General features: G+C 29.3%; 1 protein-coding gene across 2 annotated transcripts; it reads left to right on the top strand.

Annotated features, from left to right (window-relative positions):
* The first annotated feature begins 1,781 nt into the window (after window positions 1–1,781).
* LOC103494633 (OVARIAN TUMOR DOMAIN-containing deubiquitinating enzyme 1) lies at window positions 1,782–7,902 on the top strand. Of its 2 annotated transcripts, none has more exons than XM_008455921.3 (10): window positions 1,782–2,100; window positions 2,920–3,215; window positions 4,203–4,268; window positions 4,342–4,425; window positions 4,514–4,636; window positions 5,721–5,773; window positions 5,909–5,958; window positions 6,028–6,128; window positions 7,006–7,271; window positions 7,546–7,902. In XM_008455921.3, exons 2-9 carry the CDS (start codon window positions 3,048–3,050, stop codon window positions 7,267–7,269), a joined length of 909 nt encoding a protein of 302 aa, XP_008454143.2. In that variant the 5' UTR covers window positions 1,782–2,100; window positions 2,920–3,047; the 3' UTR covers window positions 7,270–7,271; window positions 7,546–7,902. The 2 variants fall into 2 exon arrangements, with proteins under 2 accessions (XP_008454143.2, XP_008454144.2); XM_008455922.3 differs by having other exon boundaries at window positions 1,805–2,100; window positions 2,917–3,215.
* The last annotated feature ends 8,454 nt before the right edge of the window (window positions 7,903–16,356 follow it).

The raw sequence follows: 16,356 nt of genomic DNA, 5'->3' as shown, positions 1-16,356 counted from the left end.
ACTAAGATTTATTATTTTTCAACACTGCTCAAATTAAAATTAAGATTTCACTTGTCAGTTATTTTTAACTAACTAATAGATATTACAATGTTGAGGTTTTAATCGTAAATCTTGATATTTTAAAATTTAAAGACTCAATCGAAACCTACACAAAACCTTAAAATCTAATGCGTAATATTTTTAAACTAAAGAAAGAAACGAAGGGTAGATTCAAAGTTTAGAGATCAATTTTTTTTCATCCTCTGCTCATACCTTTTTGATTTATAAAATCAGAAAATATAGCCATGAGCCCAACTTGGGAACTTTTTTAGGTTTAAAAACACAACTTTTTTTTGAGTATTATTTTTGGCTTTAGCTGATTTTGGTGTTTATAGTTTCAAAATGTTTCTTTTAGATCTAATTTATAATATATACAATTTGGTTATAGAATATAATTTTTTGTTTCTACATTTACTCTCGATCTATTAATAAATTTTCGAATATGCATTTTCATAGATCTAAAGAGGAGAATCTTTCGTTTCCTATGCTACCTTTTTTTCAGATGAGACACAATTGTTCGAGTATAAGCATCTGATTTGATTTTTTCATCCAACCTAAAATGAGTCTAAATAATAATAATATCTAAATTATTTTTACGTAGCAATTAATTTACTATTTATTATCATTTAAAAACTCAATTACTTAAAGTGAATTTTATATAAAAATAAAAATGAAACGAAGGTACGAAGGATTTATTAACTATCTTTTTTACCAAACACATATTTTAAACATTTTAGTTATACACAGTACTCTAAATTTTCAAGTAAGTTTTAATTATACTCTTAGACTTAAAAAAACATTAATCACTTTGAGCTTTAAATTTTTTTTCATACACACTATATGTATAGAGTTAGTCATGATTTTACAATCGAGTTATATTGACACGAACAACTAATTATTAAGTTGTAAGAAGAAAAAAAAAGCTAAAATTCGATGGATATTCGATAACATTCCTTGTAAACAATTTAAATGACTTTATTTGATTGATTGTGTGTGTTTATGCCTAAATGGTAAACTCCACCCACATATTTGCTTGCATGAATTTTATCATTTTGACATTTACTTATCATTATGATTTCCATGGCAATTGAGATAAAAGGGGTAGGGGGAGGAAGAGAAAATTGGACAAAAATTACTTTACATCAATCAATTAAGAAGTAGCCAAACCTATTTCCATCAAAAAATTAACTATTTGCATTGGAATGATTTCAATGAGCATATTGAATGGTTTTCATTATGGATCCATTATCATTTATGTTTTGGTTCATTTTTCTATTTTTCTTCCTATTTCGATATTTTATTTTGTTTTTCTCCAATTTTGCTTTTTTAGGTCATTCAATGTTTCCATATCAATCAAATAGTTCTAGTAATTCTCACACAATTTACAACAAATTAAACATCTTGTTTATCGTTTTCTTTCATCTCTTACACAAATTAGGCATGAAGATTTGACCTCCAAATTTAAACCAACATTCTACTATAAAATGATCCAAAACATTAGATTGGTTTGGTTTTTTTATATCACTCCTTAATCGAGAGAAATATAAATGTTTTTCGATAATATATCATAAGTTTTAAAAATTATAAAAAAAAAAATAAAACGTTTGATAGTATAATAAATTTATCTTTTAATAGTTTTATTTATTTTTTTTTAAAATGTAAAGTACAGATAATTTTTCTATTTTTTTATAATTTTGAAGAAAAGAGAAAAACCAAAATTGTTGTCATGAATCATAATTTTATTTTGTCATCTTTGAAACAAAAGAAAGCTGGATTGAGATTCGTAGGAAATTTTAATTTTAGTTTTCACCATAGTTGACCTCTTTACATCTTCTCTTCTTCTTCTTCTTCTTCTTCTTCTTCTTCTTCTTCTTCAGCCCTAATCCCTCTCACCACTCTCCACCACTTCGATTTCTCCCTCATTTCCCATTCCAACGCTTCCTCCATTTTCACTCACCTCAACAATGGTTATCTCTCTCCTCCATGGCGCCCTTTTCCCCTTTACTCTTTTAGTATCTGCTTCCCCCAACCTCTGACAACTCACCTCTCCCCTCATCCTCTGTAAGATTCTCTCTCTCTCTCTCTCTCTCCCCCTATTTGATCCTTGCTTACTATGTTTTTTTTTTTTTTTTTTTTTTTGATCATTATCGGATCTGGATTCTGATTTACCCGTTTATAGTATGGATGGATTTAAGTTTCGATGTTTGCATCGCTTTCTTGGGTTTAGCCTCTGTGCATGGGAAATTATTTTTGGGTTTACCGTATAGGCTGAGGGAATTTAATAATGTTGGATTTCGTTTTCTTTTTCCTTATAGATCAAGTTTGAATTAGTGATTTATTACTTTCATTTCCATGTTTTGGGGAAAAAGAAGTAATTTTAAGTTCCTGTTGTTTGCCCTAATTTCTGATGCAAAGTGCTCAATCTAATCACTAATGCACATTGAGAAGCAATGTCTGAAGATGAGCAGTTTCTATCTCGATTTTTTATGTTTCGTTTGATAAGCGAACTGGAACCTGACTTTTCTCGTGTCCATTATAACTACGAGCAATTTCTAGTTCTTTAGTAGTATGGCTTACTTTCTTGCATCACGAACGATATTTAAGACCTCGGCTAAGAAAGTGGACGTCGACTGTATTAGGTTTTTAAAGATGTGTTTGTTGAAAGTGTGGAATAAGTTATTTCGCTGGTTTGATATTGATGTGCAGTATTTTCTTTCTTTTTTTCTTTTTTTAATTACTGCCCTGGTCTATATTCACTGGCATTCAGTTATCCGTATCATATGGTTTGAGAATGATCGAGTTGTAATTTTGAAGATGAAGAAGAATGCTATTGCTACACGTTTATTTATTACTAGATAATGTTTTTTCAACGCTCAGCAGGTGGCCTCCTAGTAGGCAAGTTTGTGAGCTGGTTGGATCATTACAGGGAAGTCCCAAGGGAAATTCTTGCATAGGTTTTTCAAACCCGACTTCACTAACAGAAGAAACAGAAGTATTTCGTTAAAAGAATGCAGAATCAGGAAAATCTTGATACAGATGGGAAAGCGGAGTCTATAATATCCATTCAAACATCAGAATACGATAGTTGGGGCAATTTGGGTGATGACGATATCATGCTGCAGAAATCTGCAATTTTTGTTCAGGAAGCTGAGAAAGTTCCATTTGTCGGTGACAAGGCATGTTTCACCTAACTAAGTTTTAATCTCCTGCATTTTCCTGTCTTGATCTTGCCACACCTTTTCCCTCCTCTTCTTCCATGTGTCTGTGTTATTTATGATTCTATGCATGTAGGCAACCAAATTTTACTCTTTAGTCTTTCCTTCTTTTCCCACAAATTATGCTATGAAGTAGTACTCTTATTTTATTTGTTGCAACATGTTTGGGAAATTCTCAAAACGTCTGTCTAGCAACATGGTTGCTAATGTCTAGCCTAGGTATGGAAATTATTTAGAACTTAGAAATATTTGAGGGATTCTCCGTTGCTTTTTGCTTCAAAAGCCACCGCTTCTGTATGTTTAATGGCGTTTTTGGTGTTAACCTTTGGGCCTACGGTTCTAAAACTTTTTGTAATGTTGTTATTTGTTCTTAATTCTTATCTTAACAATTGGAGGTCCATCTTATTAGTTATTATTTTCCCTACTTTATTTTGGCTTGGCTCTATTTTTTCATTTTCATTTCTTGTAAGTGAATCTGTATTCTCTGTTTTTTCCACCCTTTTTACTCCTTTTGGAGTTTGTATTCTTTGAGCAATAGTCTCTCTTTTCGAAGTAGTTCTTTCTCTTGTTTTTTAGGGGTGGAAAGGGACTCTTGTGATGTTTGGGCCTTGGTGAAGTTTCAAGTTTCCCTTTGGGCTTCAATTTTGAAGACTTTTTGTAATTTCTCTTTAGTCAACTTTTCACTTTCTTGGTCCCCTTTCTCTAGAAGGGCTTTTGTGTGCTTGGTTTAATGTATGCCCTTGTATTCTTTCACTTTTTCTCTATGAATAGTTTTCTACAAAAAATTTAAATTAAAAAAAAAAAAGTGAATGACTCTTGAAAGTTTTTATACCCTTTTTAGCGTATGTTTTGAATGCCTTGCAACTGTGGCCTTATAACTCTAAGATGTTTTTATCAGTTAATTTTTCTTCTACTCCGTAACGAATCTTAGTGGCAATGGTGTTGCAGGAACCACTTTCTTCTTTAGAAGCTGAATATAAATCGGGAAGTCCAATTTTGCTGGAAAAAATTAAGGTTTTATTTGTTGCTTATTGTTATTTTAGTAGAGTTGTCCTTGGAATAATTATTTATATTACATGGTATGCAGGTGCTCAGTGGCCAATATGCTGCCATTCGTCGAACACGTGGTGATGGGAATTGCTTTTTCCGAAGCTTCATGTTTTCTTATCTTGTAAGTTTAATTCTTTTAATTTATCCCAATGACTTTGCTATTATACTTTTTGTGCATCAGCTGTTACTGACTTGGCCTCTCAAATCAGGAACACATTTTAGAGTCGCAAGACAAAACTGAAGTTGATCGCATCAAAACAAATGTTGAAAATTGTAGGAAAACACTTCGAAGTCTGGGATATACAGAATTTACCTTTGAAGATTTTTTTGCGGTAAATTCCTACCATTCCTTTTGTTTTTAAATAATTAATTTTTTGCAGACATATTGCCCTCTGCTCTAAGCAGTATGGCTTATTTCTTCCATTCAACTGGAATCAGTGAAGTTGAGAACAACTATTCTTACTAGTCTCTAAATGTGTTATTGAACATACCATATATAAATATTGTGTAAGATACCTAATTAGGGAGATTAGTCTGGTATTAGTAAGGGGCATAAGGGCAATTTGATCGGGAGTTGGTGTATCTTGTTATAAATAGGAGAGCCAGTGAGGGAAGGTGCCCGGCAATTGTCGAGTGTTTTAGGGCTTGGGATGCCATACGCAAGAGGGAGGTTCCAATTGCCTTTATACTTGGATTATCTCGTAGTTTCTTCTTTATATCTTGATATATTTCAGATCCTATTGTAGTTAGGAAGTATCCTGACCTATCAACACATCAATGTTACTGTTGTCGAGATGTTTTCTTTGCAATTTATGATGGTATAGTAGGTTTATTTTCCTTCTTCTGAACCTTTTCATCTGTATGTGCTTTGTCTCCAATTGATCGATAGGAATTAGGAAACTAGACCAAACTAAAGAGAATATGGGGGGCTGCAAGTTCAATAATGGAAAAAGTGGTGATGAGAATCTATAATGAAATTGACCCCTCCTCTTTGTTATTTCATCTATTAATGAAATTGTCTCTTGACAAAAAGCAAAAAAGTGGTGATGAGAGTATTTTTTGTGATGACAGATTTAACTTTAACGTCATTACAATGACATCTCACATCTCATATTGAATTAACTTTGAATGTGAACATTTTATATATTGTGTCTTTACCTTATCAAAGTCTAGTCTTTTTCATAACTCACATATAGACTCTAGAGCTATTCTGTTTCAGTGTGTGGGCCAACTTTTAAATACATAGTTCCAGATTTATACCACCTTAAAGATGTCTAGAGCCTAGACTCGTCCTTTTTTATTATTGCTATCTTTATTTCATTTTGGTATAAACTGGCTAGATATCCTTGGTGGTTAATGATGGGTGCCATAAATATAAATTTTTTATTAATAAATATGTTTAAAATATCTTTACAGCTATTCCTTGAGCAGCTGGAAAGTGCTCTTCAAGGAAATGAATCCTCTATAAGGTGTCAATGACCTGCCCTTCTACCTTGGAATTTTGATTCCTGAATTTTTATTTGATTGTGCAATTTTCTGTTGCCATCAATAATGAAATTTTGCCATTCATGATTGCATTTGACTCTTATTTTTCTTGGATGCAGTCATGATGAACTTGTTATTAGGAGTCGGGACCAGTCTATCTCTGATTATGGTCAGTGATGTTTGATATTCAATATTGAATTGTCTCTTTCTGTTTCTACTGACAAAATTGTTTTGCTAGTTGTTATGTTTTTCAGGTTTGTTACATCAGGTGAAATACAAAAGCGTTCAGAATTTTTTGAGCCTTTTATTATGGGATTGACAAATGGAACGGTTGATCAGGTTTGCTAAATTTTAACCCCTATAAGTTTTGCATTATGTGTTGACTTTTATCTTTAGATTTCTGTTGGAAATTTAACCAGACAAGATATTTGAAATCTAAGCTGATTTGGCTAGGGTAACCCTTTTATAAGTGTTATTATGCAATAATGATGATTTAGACTTTGTATACCTTGGACAGGAATAAGAATGGATCTTTCCGATTTCCGCTTTTGTTTACTTCATCTTGGGATTGGAATAAGTACAACCCACTTAAGAATGTAGAACCTTGCTCTTATTTTGGAGCAACATCTTTACTTCATAAAAGATAACCATTCTCTCTCCCATTGCTGTTCTATGGGTCCAATGTCTTTTTTGTGGGTCTGTTGACCATTTTTTCTCGGTCTAAGAATCTAAATTTAACAAATAATATTGTATTAACCACGGTTTTCTTATTCCAGACTCCATAATAATTGTAGTAAACAAAGTTTCAGAAATTCTATTTCAAATCCATATTTTTCTTTTGAAATCACTTTAGCCTTATTATTTTCCTTTTTTTGAGTTCACATGTGGGGATCTAAACTTTTGACCTTGTTTCCATTTCAAAAGAAAAAAAAAAATTTAACTTTTGACCTTTTGGTCTGCTATTATTCCCTTTTTGGTGGATCAGAATCCCAAACAAACAGTAAGCCTTAGTCTTTGTGTTTGGGGGTTAACTTTTCCAAGGGTTGGTCACTTATGATGATAATTTTTAGTTTTTGGTTTTTGTGGGAAACTAGACGTAGACCTGAACATGATTGAATGTGTATTAATTTTGTAAGAAGTCAAATGAACATTTAATTTTTATTTAAGGAGAAAGAGAAACTATTTATCATTTCCAATCTCATCCTCTTTGGCACAGTTCTGCAAGACAGCAGTTGAACCAATGGGTGAAGAGAGTGATCATGTACACATAATTGCCTTATCTGATGCTTTGGGTGTGCCGATTCGTGTTCTGTACCTTGACCGAAGCTCCTGTGATTCTGGTGGCCTCAGTGTAAACCACCATGATTTTGTTCCTGCTACTACTGAGGTCTCAAGTGATAGTGCTGCCTCTGAGATAAAGATCCCTTTCATTACTTTGCTCTATCGTCCCGGTCATTATGATATCCTTTATCCAAAGTGATGGTAAACTTCTCATGAACTTATTGGAAAATTTTCCATAGAAATATCACTTCCTCCCCACCTTTTATATGCAACAGATTAAATTTATAGTCTTTATAAAATGTTGATGTTTAAATATCAAGAGTATATTGTGGCTGCCATATCCTCATTCCACTTGCAAAATTATATTTTCATCTATAGTTGTCTACCATTATTTGCAAATTTGTTCAAGTCTTTGATTTACTTGAGGATTTTTCTTCTGGGTGGTTCAGCTTGAATTATATGTTGTTTATTTCAGGCCTTTGGCAAACCCTGGTGGGGCTCTCAGAGTTGAACTGCATCCACACGACAGACATGGATCCAAGCTTCGACAAGATTAAAGGTTGGATCTTCATAATTGATGCTTGCTAGATGTTCTGTACTGATTTTAATTACTGATGAGCTTGTTTGAGTAAAAAAAAAAAAAAAAGAAGAAGGAATTATATTCACCAGTTAACTGAAATTTGAAATATACATGTGAATCGGTCATCTAGTTTTTCAGTCATCTTACAAATAGATTTCCTTACGCAGTCTCTTAGAATGTTTGAGAATTGAGATAATAGTATTTCAATCCAATTTCAATACAGGGACTATTGCTTGGGGTGAGGTTCTTAAATTCTAGAAACTTACAATTCAACCCTAGGATTTAGAGAAGTTTATATTTGTCTTTGTACATTTTGAGTCAAAATCGATGCATCTTGCTATGATTTTTCTCCCGTATATGGTGATATGAAAAATATAAAATTAATCATTTTCCTTGCTGTTGTATATCTAGTTTGTACACATCTTTGTTTCTTGAGCCTATAGTGAGTTTCAAAAAGGTCAAATCTTTGATGATTCCATCGTACATGATTGAGTTGCAAAAACTTCTAGATAGATATCCTACCATAGTTGAATTCTTTCTAGTTAAAGAATCTCTCTTAGTTGCTCTCTAACAATTAGGAGAGTGGTATAGCATGCGATGGATGCCAGTCCCGCTTATGGCGTCAAATCAATACATTTGAGGAAGAAAGGTTGGAAAGTCAATCTCATCGATCTCATAAGTATCATACCAAATCCCATCTATCAAATTGTTTGTTTTTAAACATATTCATTGGTAAGAAAAGAAAAAAATGTGAATGGTGATTGGATTGGTGAGAAAATAGAAACCTAGGCCTCGAACAGGAATTAGATTGATGATAAAGAAGGAAAAGGATTGAATAGAGGAACTTCATAACATCATTTTGATGAACCATATCATTTCTTAAGATTGAACAAGATCATCAAACACCTACTTGAAATCTCAGATTCCATCGTTCATATTCTTTTAAAATTGCAGGTGATGAAATTGCTCTTAATCTACACAATTTTAGGTTTTCAATGTCTGGTTGTCTAACGTCCAAAAAAATTACTATTCCAAAATAGTTTTGAAAGGTTAATTGATGATAGATTAAGAGTAGTATCGTATTATCAACTTCGAAATCAGAGTTCGATAAAAAAAAAAACGTCGGTTATTGATTAGAAAAGTTAGATATATATTATTCTCTTTCTCTACCGATTTTTTGTACTTGTATTCAGTAAGGATTTTGTTGCAAACAGCCATTATTTACACGAAGAAAATTGCATTCAAGGTTTTTCTTTTTTACCAATACAATCAAGGAGTTTTCTATCAAAATATCATTGTCCACTCTTGCTTTTTTCTTGCACTTGTATATTATTTGGTTGATATTTTATCAATTATGCAATTTTGTTTTTACATAATTCAATAGATTAAGGTATATTGTGTCCTATCAAAAAAGTTGCAAGTTGTAATCTTTAAGACAAACAGTTAGAGATAAAAAGTAATTGAAGTTTCGTAGTTTCAACCTCACCATGTTTAAATAGAGGCCAACAAACTTTTATATATGAGAAATGAACATAAGTTAAACAACATATTATAATATGCTATAACATAAAATATTAAATATTCTAAAAATTTCTTAACCTTTACATGCAATTGAACTCAACAAAAGAATTACACAAAAATTTATTGGTCACTGTTAAACTGAAAATTGTAATCTTTCAATTTATACTGGATCCAGAAAGGTTTAGTCATTTCATCAAAATAATGACAATAACTAATAAAACTAAACGTCTTTAGTTACATCTTTACTGTAGTAAACTTCTCCTAACATGATGATATCGAGTAAATGTAGTATTATCAATTTTAAGGTTCAGGGTTCAATTTTTCTCGTGAGAAAAGTCGGTTTTACTTTTTTACTCTTTTTTCATTAATTCTCTTATTAATTTCGATTGATGCTATTTTGTGTATTATTTATGTTTTTGTAATATTAGGGTTTGTTTTTTTCCTTTTATTTTAATCATCGTTTGTTTGTTTGATTGTTTTGTTTATTAAAAGAAAACATACACAAGAGAAATTGTCAAATGGGTAGATTTTTTTCGGGTAAGTATATTTTTTGGAGTAATTTTGAAATAGTTAAAAATAACTTTTTAAGGTTTAAAATCATTCCAAATGATATGTATGAACCGTTTAAACATTAATTATTTATTTTTAATTTACTAAAATTAATGTAATGGATTAGTTTTGCCTTTTTGCGTGCTATGAATTATGGGTATTTAAAACCTTGTCTTTATGTTGTTTGGATCAATGATGTTTTACTGTAAATTGAATCGGTATTTAAGCCCTCTCTTTCAACCTTGGCTAGAGAATTTTTTAAATTTACAATTCATGTGTTAAATTTTTTAGTCCATTTGTGTTTGTCCCAATCCTTAGGATTGAAGTCGAGTTGATAGGTGAGTTTTTATGACTAAGATTTAGGGATTCTTATTTTAAAAAGGCTTCAAATTCAAATTTTCTTAGGTTTTCATATCACCAAATATCTTTTTAGTCACTCAAATTTGAATTTTCTATTTAATTTTCACTATTTTTCTCATTAATTCAAAAACCTATAAGAAAAAAAACATCAAATTAGAACTCTAAGACCTTTATATTGAATAATGCAGTCTCTTTTTCCCTAATGTCTACTAGAAAAGTTTTAATATTTGGTGATAGAAATTGAAAATGACTATTCATAGAGTTTAAAATGAGCATTTTTTTTTCTTTTTTTTTTTTTGGGTAAAAGAGTATGGAAATTAGAAACGAAAGTGTTTTTTGGGAGAGAGTAGAAGTGTTGTAAGGAAGGATTGTATGTCTAAAAAAGCAAAAGTGTTTGATCCAATTTACATAGAAAGAGATGCAAAATGGTCAAAAAAGTGGAAGAACCATAGCCCATAGTCTTCATCAATCATCATAAAGTTCCACTCCCAATTCTTCTTTTTCCTCATTTTCTTATTAACTTTTTCCATCTAATACCCACTCTTTTTCTCTTTATGTTTTCTTATTTTCCTTTTTTTTTTCAACAATATTTTAGGCAAATGTGAACATTATTTGGATAATAAGTTTAAGAAAAAAATATTAATTACTTACCCGTTCTAAACTATACGTTTGATCCAATTTAAATGGTGGGTTTTCGTGAGTGTATTAGTTTACGCTCTTCATTGTGTTCCCTGTTTGGATAAATATCATTTGAAACTTATAATTTTATTAATTAAGTTTAAACGCTTTCGCAACTTAAACAATTTAGACTACGCATCATTTCTAAATATACATATAGTAGGAATTTAACTGCACTTATGGTTTTTAAATTGCAATCTTAATAACTGGTTTAATAGATTCACCTGTAACAATTTAAATGGTCAACTTGAAACAACTATATGTTTTCCACGGTAATCTTTAAGCTAAGTTTGGAGAGCAATATGTTGATGTATACACTCGTAAAGTTCAGGGTTAAATTTATACGGTTCAAACTGTAGGGAATAAATATTTATATTTTAACAATGCTCTATTGTTCCCTCTAGCTTACCCCTAAATAAATAATAAAGGTATGTGTGTATAGATATAGATATATATATATATATATATATAATGAATTATTGTTTTTGGTATCAAAGTTGTGGAGTCAAAATAGGTATTTCCCTAAGTCATATAGCAATCAAGAGTCCATCAAAGACCTTCCCAACAAATAAAACCCTATTTCCATTTTTCTCTCTCATTGTGTATTCATTAATACTTTTTTGAAAATCATGCACAAAAAACAATTTTTCTTCTTCTCTTTTATATTTAAAGCTAATTTGGTAGGATACTCTTCTAAAAATAATAATGAAAAACAAATTATTTTGTTGTTTTCATATGTTTTCTTTTCTTTTCTTTTCTTTTCTTTTCTTTTGTTATATTTATATATTGTTTGTTTGTGACCTTTTTTGTTTGTACGATTGATTCAACAAACTTATATGTTTCCAAATTATTTTTCTTAGTTCAAATATGAATATATTTGATTACAATTTTGTTGTACTCTCTTTTCATGCATGAAAGCAAAAAAAAAAAAAAAAAAAAGGAAAGAAATAAATTAAAATTTAGGGTATGCTTTTTGGTAGCATAAAGGGATGATTGAAAGAGAAATATTCCTCAATCATGTTGGAGAGTTGATGAAGAAGCTATAAGGAACTTTACCCCACAATTATGATCTTTGTCTATTTTTCCAACAACCCTTTCATTCATTTCTTATCTTTTCATCTCTCTCTTATATTTATATATATATATATATATATATATATATATATATATATATATATATTACCATCCACATCAAAATTACTCTATCTATACTCCATTTTTAACACTCCATTTTCCAATATAATATATCTATTCGTATCGATTCTTATATCAAACTATCACTGCTTTAGAATATAACGTTTATTTTAGGTTATGTTAGGAGTACTTGAGAGTTGGAATGTAATCAAGATTGTTAGAAATTAAAATGATGTTAAAATTTATATTGAATATTTGAAATGGGAAACAAAAATGGTACCGTAAAACACGAAAATGATGGAAAATAGAGTTAATTTGAAAACTGTTAGAATTTTATGAGTTTGGTATTATAATTTGAGTTCAAAATATTTGATCCAAACGTGAATTTTAGACTATATTACATTTCATTTCAATTCCATTACGGGTGTCATTTAAACACCCGTTTAGTGAACTAAAAGATAACCCAGAATATGCAGATAATAAACTAATATCAACTAATTCTATGTAAATATTTAAGGTTAAGTTGCAAAAAGCATCCATAAAAATACGGTCCATTGTATAAGTTTGAAGGTTCAATTCTTATAATTAAAAGTTTGAGGGTGTACGTTGTAATTGCAATTACCATCATATTTTTTAGGTGGTTTTTCCTTTTCTCAATATATTTAAGAATTCTCGTTTGAATTATTTTAGTACAACAATTAAAGACTTGGGGACTCGAACCTCCCACCTTAATTATGAGAGATCATATCAATTATTACTGAGTTAAACCCACTTTGATTTTATAAAAAGTTATTTAGAAATTATTACGTGGTCGCTGTTTATAAGAATATAAAGTGACAACAAAAAAAATGTTTAGTTCTAACTTACATTCTAATAAGTTCTATAGATTTAAATCACATTTATAATTAGTGTTATAAATAATTATTTAAAAAAAAATAAAAGAGAGAGAGAGAGAGAGAGAGAGAGAAGGAAAAAGGGAAAGCTTTATAATCTATGTTGTACATTAATGATTGTAATGATCAATCTAAAACAGATATTGAATGTATTTTTAATAGAATAAATCATATCTTCTTTCATGGATGAAATAATGAATCTGCTACTTTGCTTCTCATTACTTTGGATTCAAAACTATATAATAGAAAGAAGAAAAAAAATTGATTCAATATATTAAATAAATTATTTGACTTAACAAATACTAATTGGCCATGCTTATGTTTTATTAATTATATATATTGTGTAATTGAGTTGAGATTTCCACCATATTCATTATTTTGAGGTTGTTTGGTGATTTTAGCAATTTTTGACCATTTGTTGCTATCTCTAAATTGTCTTTTCTTTTTTCTTTCTTTCTTTTTTATCTTTTTAATTCCATTCTAACAATAAATTTTTAAAAAATATTAGTAAAATATAGTAAATTTTTAAATTTTATTATAAATAAATTTTTATCGCTATTTATCGATATTACTGACGGACATTATCATCCATATAATCTAATTTATGTTTGAATATATATATAGCAATATTTAAAAAAAATGTAAATATAGCAAAATCTATCAGTAATAGGCTTCTATCGTTGATAGACTCTTATAGTTTATCAGTGATAGACCAACATTTACTACATAGTCTATAAGTGATAGACTCATATCATTGATAGATTTTGACAGATTTTGTTGTATTTTCAATTTTTTAAAAATGTTGCTATATACTTAATTATTTTGAATATAATTGCTACATTTGCAACTATCCCTTTAAAAAATGTTATTATACATTTAATTATTATCTATTATAATTATATTTCTACGTATCAATTAACTATAATTAAAACATGCATACATATGTAGATATGTATCGTATGTGTAGGAAATAGACAAATACGAACAACAAACAATGTGATGAATTTGAAATGGACCAAAATCCTAAGTTTCCCCGTCTTTCATCAATTATATTAAATTTCTCTTTCATACTTAGTGAATTAAAAGTACCAAAAAAAAAAAAAAAAAAAACCTCTCTTTTCCATCTCTCCTTTGAATTTGAAACTCATTAAGCCATCGTTGATCTAATTTCTACAACAAAAAGTATAAAATGAAACAAATAATAAAAAAGGAATATACTTTTGGTGTATGCTTTGCTTTGGACCATCCTCTTCCTTCTTTTACAAACGTAATATCAACGGTTTGGATCTCTTTTAACTCAACTGGGCCCTTCCCTCTATATATATATATATATTTCTTTTCTTTTCTTTTCTTTTCTTTTCTCTTTATAATTTGTCCTTTCTCTCTTTCTCCTCCGCCTTTGATCACTCAAAAAAATAAAACATTTATTTATTTATTTTATTTAGTGAAATTGGGGCCCACAATAGAGTGCATAGAATGTGTGCCACGTTGGAATCTCTCCCCCACTTCCACGCGCTTCTACTGCGCGTGTCTCTCACTCACTTCCTTTAATCATTGTTACACTCCCCAACACCTTTTTTTTTTTTTTTTTTTTTTTTTTTTTTTTTTTTATTATTATTATTATTATTATTATTATTATGATATAGTATTGTATTCACGTATATTTTACTTTTATCAAAATTGTATGTTCAAATTTTTCAAAACCATGCTACTAAACACAACAACAACAATAATAGTAGTACTTGTCAAGTAACGAGATTTTGTCGTATTTTATCTCTACTATACTAAAAGGGCTATGTGCGGAGATCTTTTACATGTTCTTTACGTTTCCATAAATTCCCATATTACCTTTTATGTTGAGTGGTTATGACTTTTCGAGTGTAGGTATCTGTTCGAAGAGATGGTGGATGTGATGTGACTCTCTTCCAATTTTTAGTCTATAAAATAAATTTATATATTTAAAAATAAAGTCATCTTAGGTTGAATAAGTATGTTGACAAAACCTGACTCTCTGAGATGAGATACAATAAATGTCAAGATGTATTTGTTCTTAGTGGAAGTGATTACACATATTAAATTGGTACATTGGTTCTTCTAATTTATGACGTGCATATAAAAAAACCAAAATGAATACTTGCATCGGAGATCCAAAGTTTTGGAAAAAATATAAGAAATAGAGAATTTAATTAAATGAAATTAATAATTAATACGGTGAAACAATACATCATTTTTGTGTGACTTTATATATAATACAATGGCAAGATATTAATATATACTTTGTCAATTTAATTACTATAACAAAATTTTCTTTACTTGTACTCGAATGAAGATTTAAAACAATCTCACGAGAACATTGAAATAAAAAAATATTTACCTTCGATAATTTTTAAAAGTCGATGTGATAAAAAAAAAAAAAGATTATTTTATGCATTTTATTTAGTCAATCAAAATTTAAAATGTTTATGTTTAATCTAATGTATTAAATATTATGTCGCAGATCTTCAAATAAAAAAAAATGTGCACACGAAATATTGATATGCCATTAAATTGGGGCATTAAGTTATAACATACTCAACATAGGTAGGTATGTCATATGAACATGTTACTTGAAAAAATTAATGTTTTAGGGGTGGGTTAGACTTCCCTATGGTTTTGATAGAATTTAAGTTACATATTCATGATCTAAATATGTCAATAGAGCAATAATTTAAATCCGTTCAGTAATTATTTGATATTTTGTTTTTATATTTTTAAAATAATTAAAGTCTATAAACATTCGTTTTATTTTTATTCTTTATTTGTTTTTTTTTGTCTATTATTTATTGTTGTTTTTTTAGAAACTTTCTAAATTTTACAAACTTAAAAACTTGTTTTTGTTTTTTCAATTTGACTAAAAGTTCGTTATTTTCTTTTGTTCATATAAGATAACGGGAGATGGTAATTAGTAAAAAAATGAGATAAAATGAATTTAATTTAATTTTCAAAAAACAAAAACACAAAATGGTTACCATAATTAACGAAATACAAATTTGTAATAACCAAAGTTAACGTTTTTAATAAGAATACCACAATTCAAGAAAAATAAGACTAAATAGAAAAAACAATAATAATTAAAGTTTCATTAGTGAAAATCTAATCTCAAACTTCATGTTGACAATTATTTAATAACATAGTTTACTAGTTACATCGATATATATGTAAGTAAGTATTTCATTTTGCTATATATACGTGTATGTCTAAAAATATAAAACGAGCATTTGACTTTCAGATAAGCAGGTAAAATACACGTACAGTTTAGTTCACTTTGACTTACAAATTCTAAAATTATTTACATCAAATTCTTTTAATTATTTTCAAGTCTATTCTATATTTTATATTTTGTAACTATTTTACTCTAAGCAACGTTGAATATCATTAAAACAAAGAAGAAAAAAAGGGGTTGAATAAACGAGGAATAGATAATGGGGGTTTTGTTTTTGTTTGTTTGTTTGGTTTATGTGTTATGTTTGGAAGGACATCGCTCCTACGGCTTTGACTATGAGGTTGTCGTTGGCGCTTTACGAACACGCGC

Source organism: Cucumis melo, chromosome 7 (assembly GCF_025177605.1).
Source record: "Cucumis melo cultivar AY chromosome 7, USDA_Cmelo_AY_1.0, whole genome shotgun sequence".
NCBI lineage: Eukaryota > Viridiplantae > Streptophyta > Magnoliopsida > Cucurbitales > Cucurbitaceae > Cucumis > Cucumis melo.
This window is presented reverse-complemented; position numbering and strand designations above follow the sequence as displayed.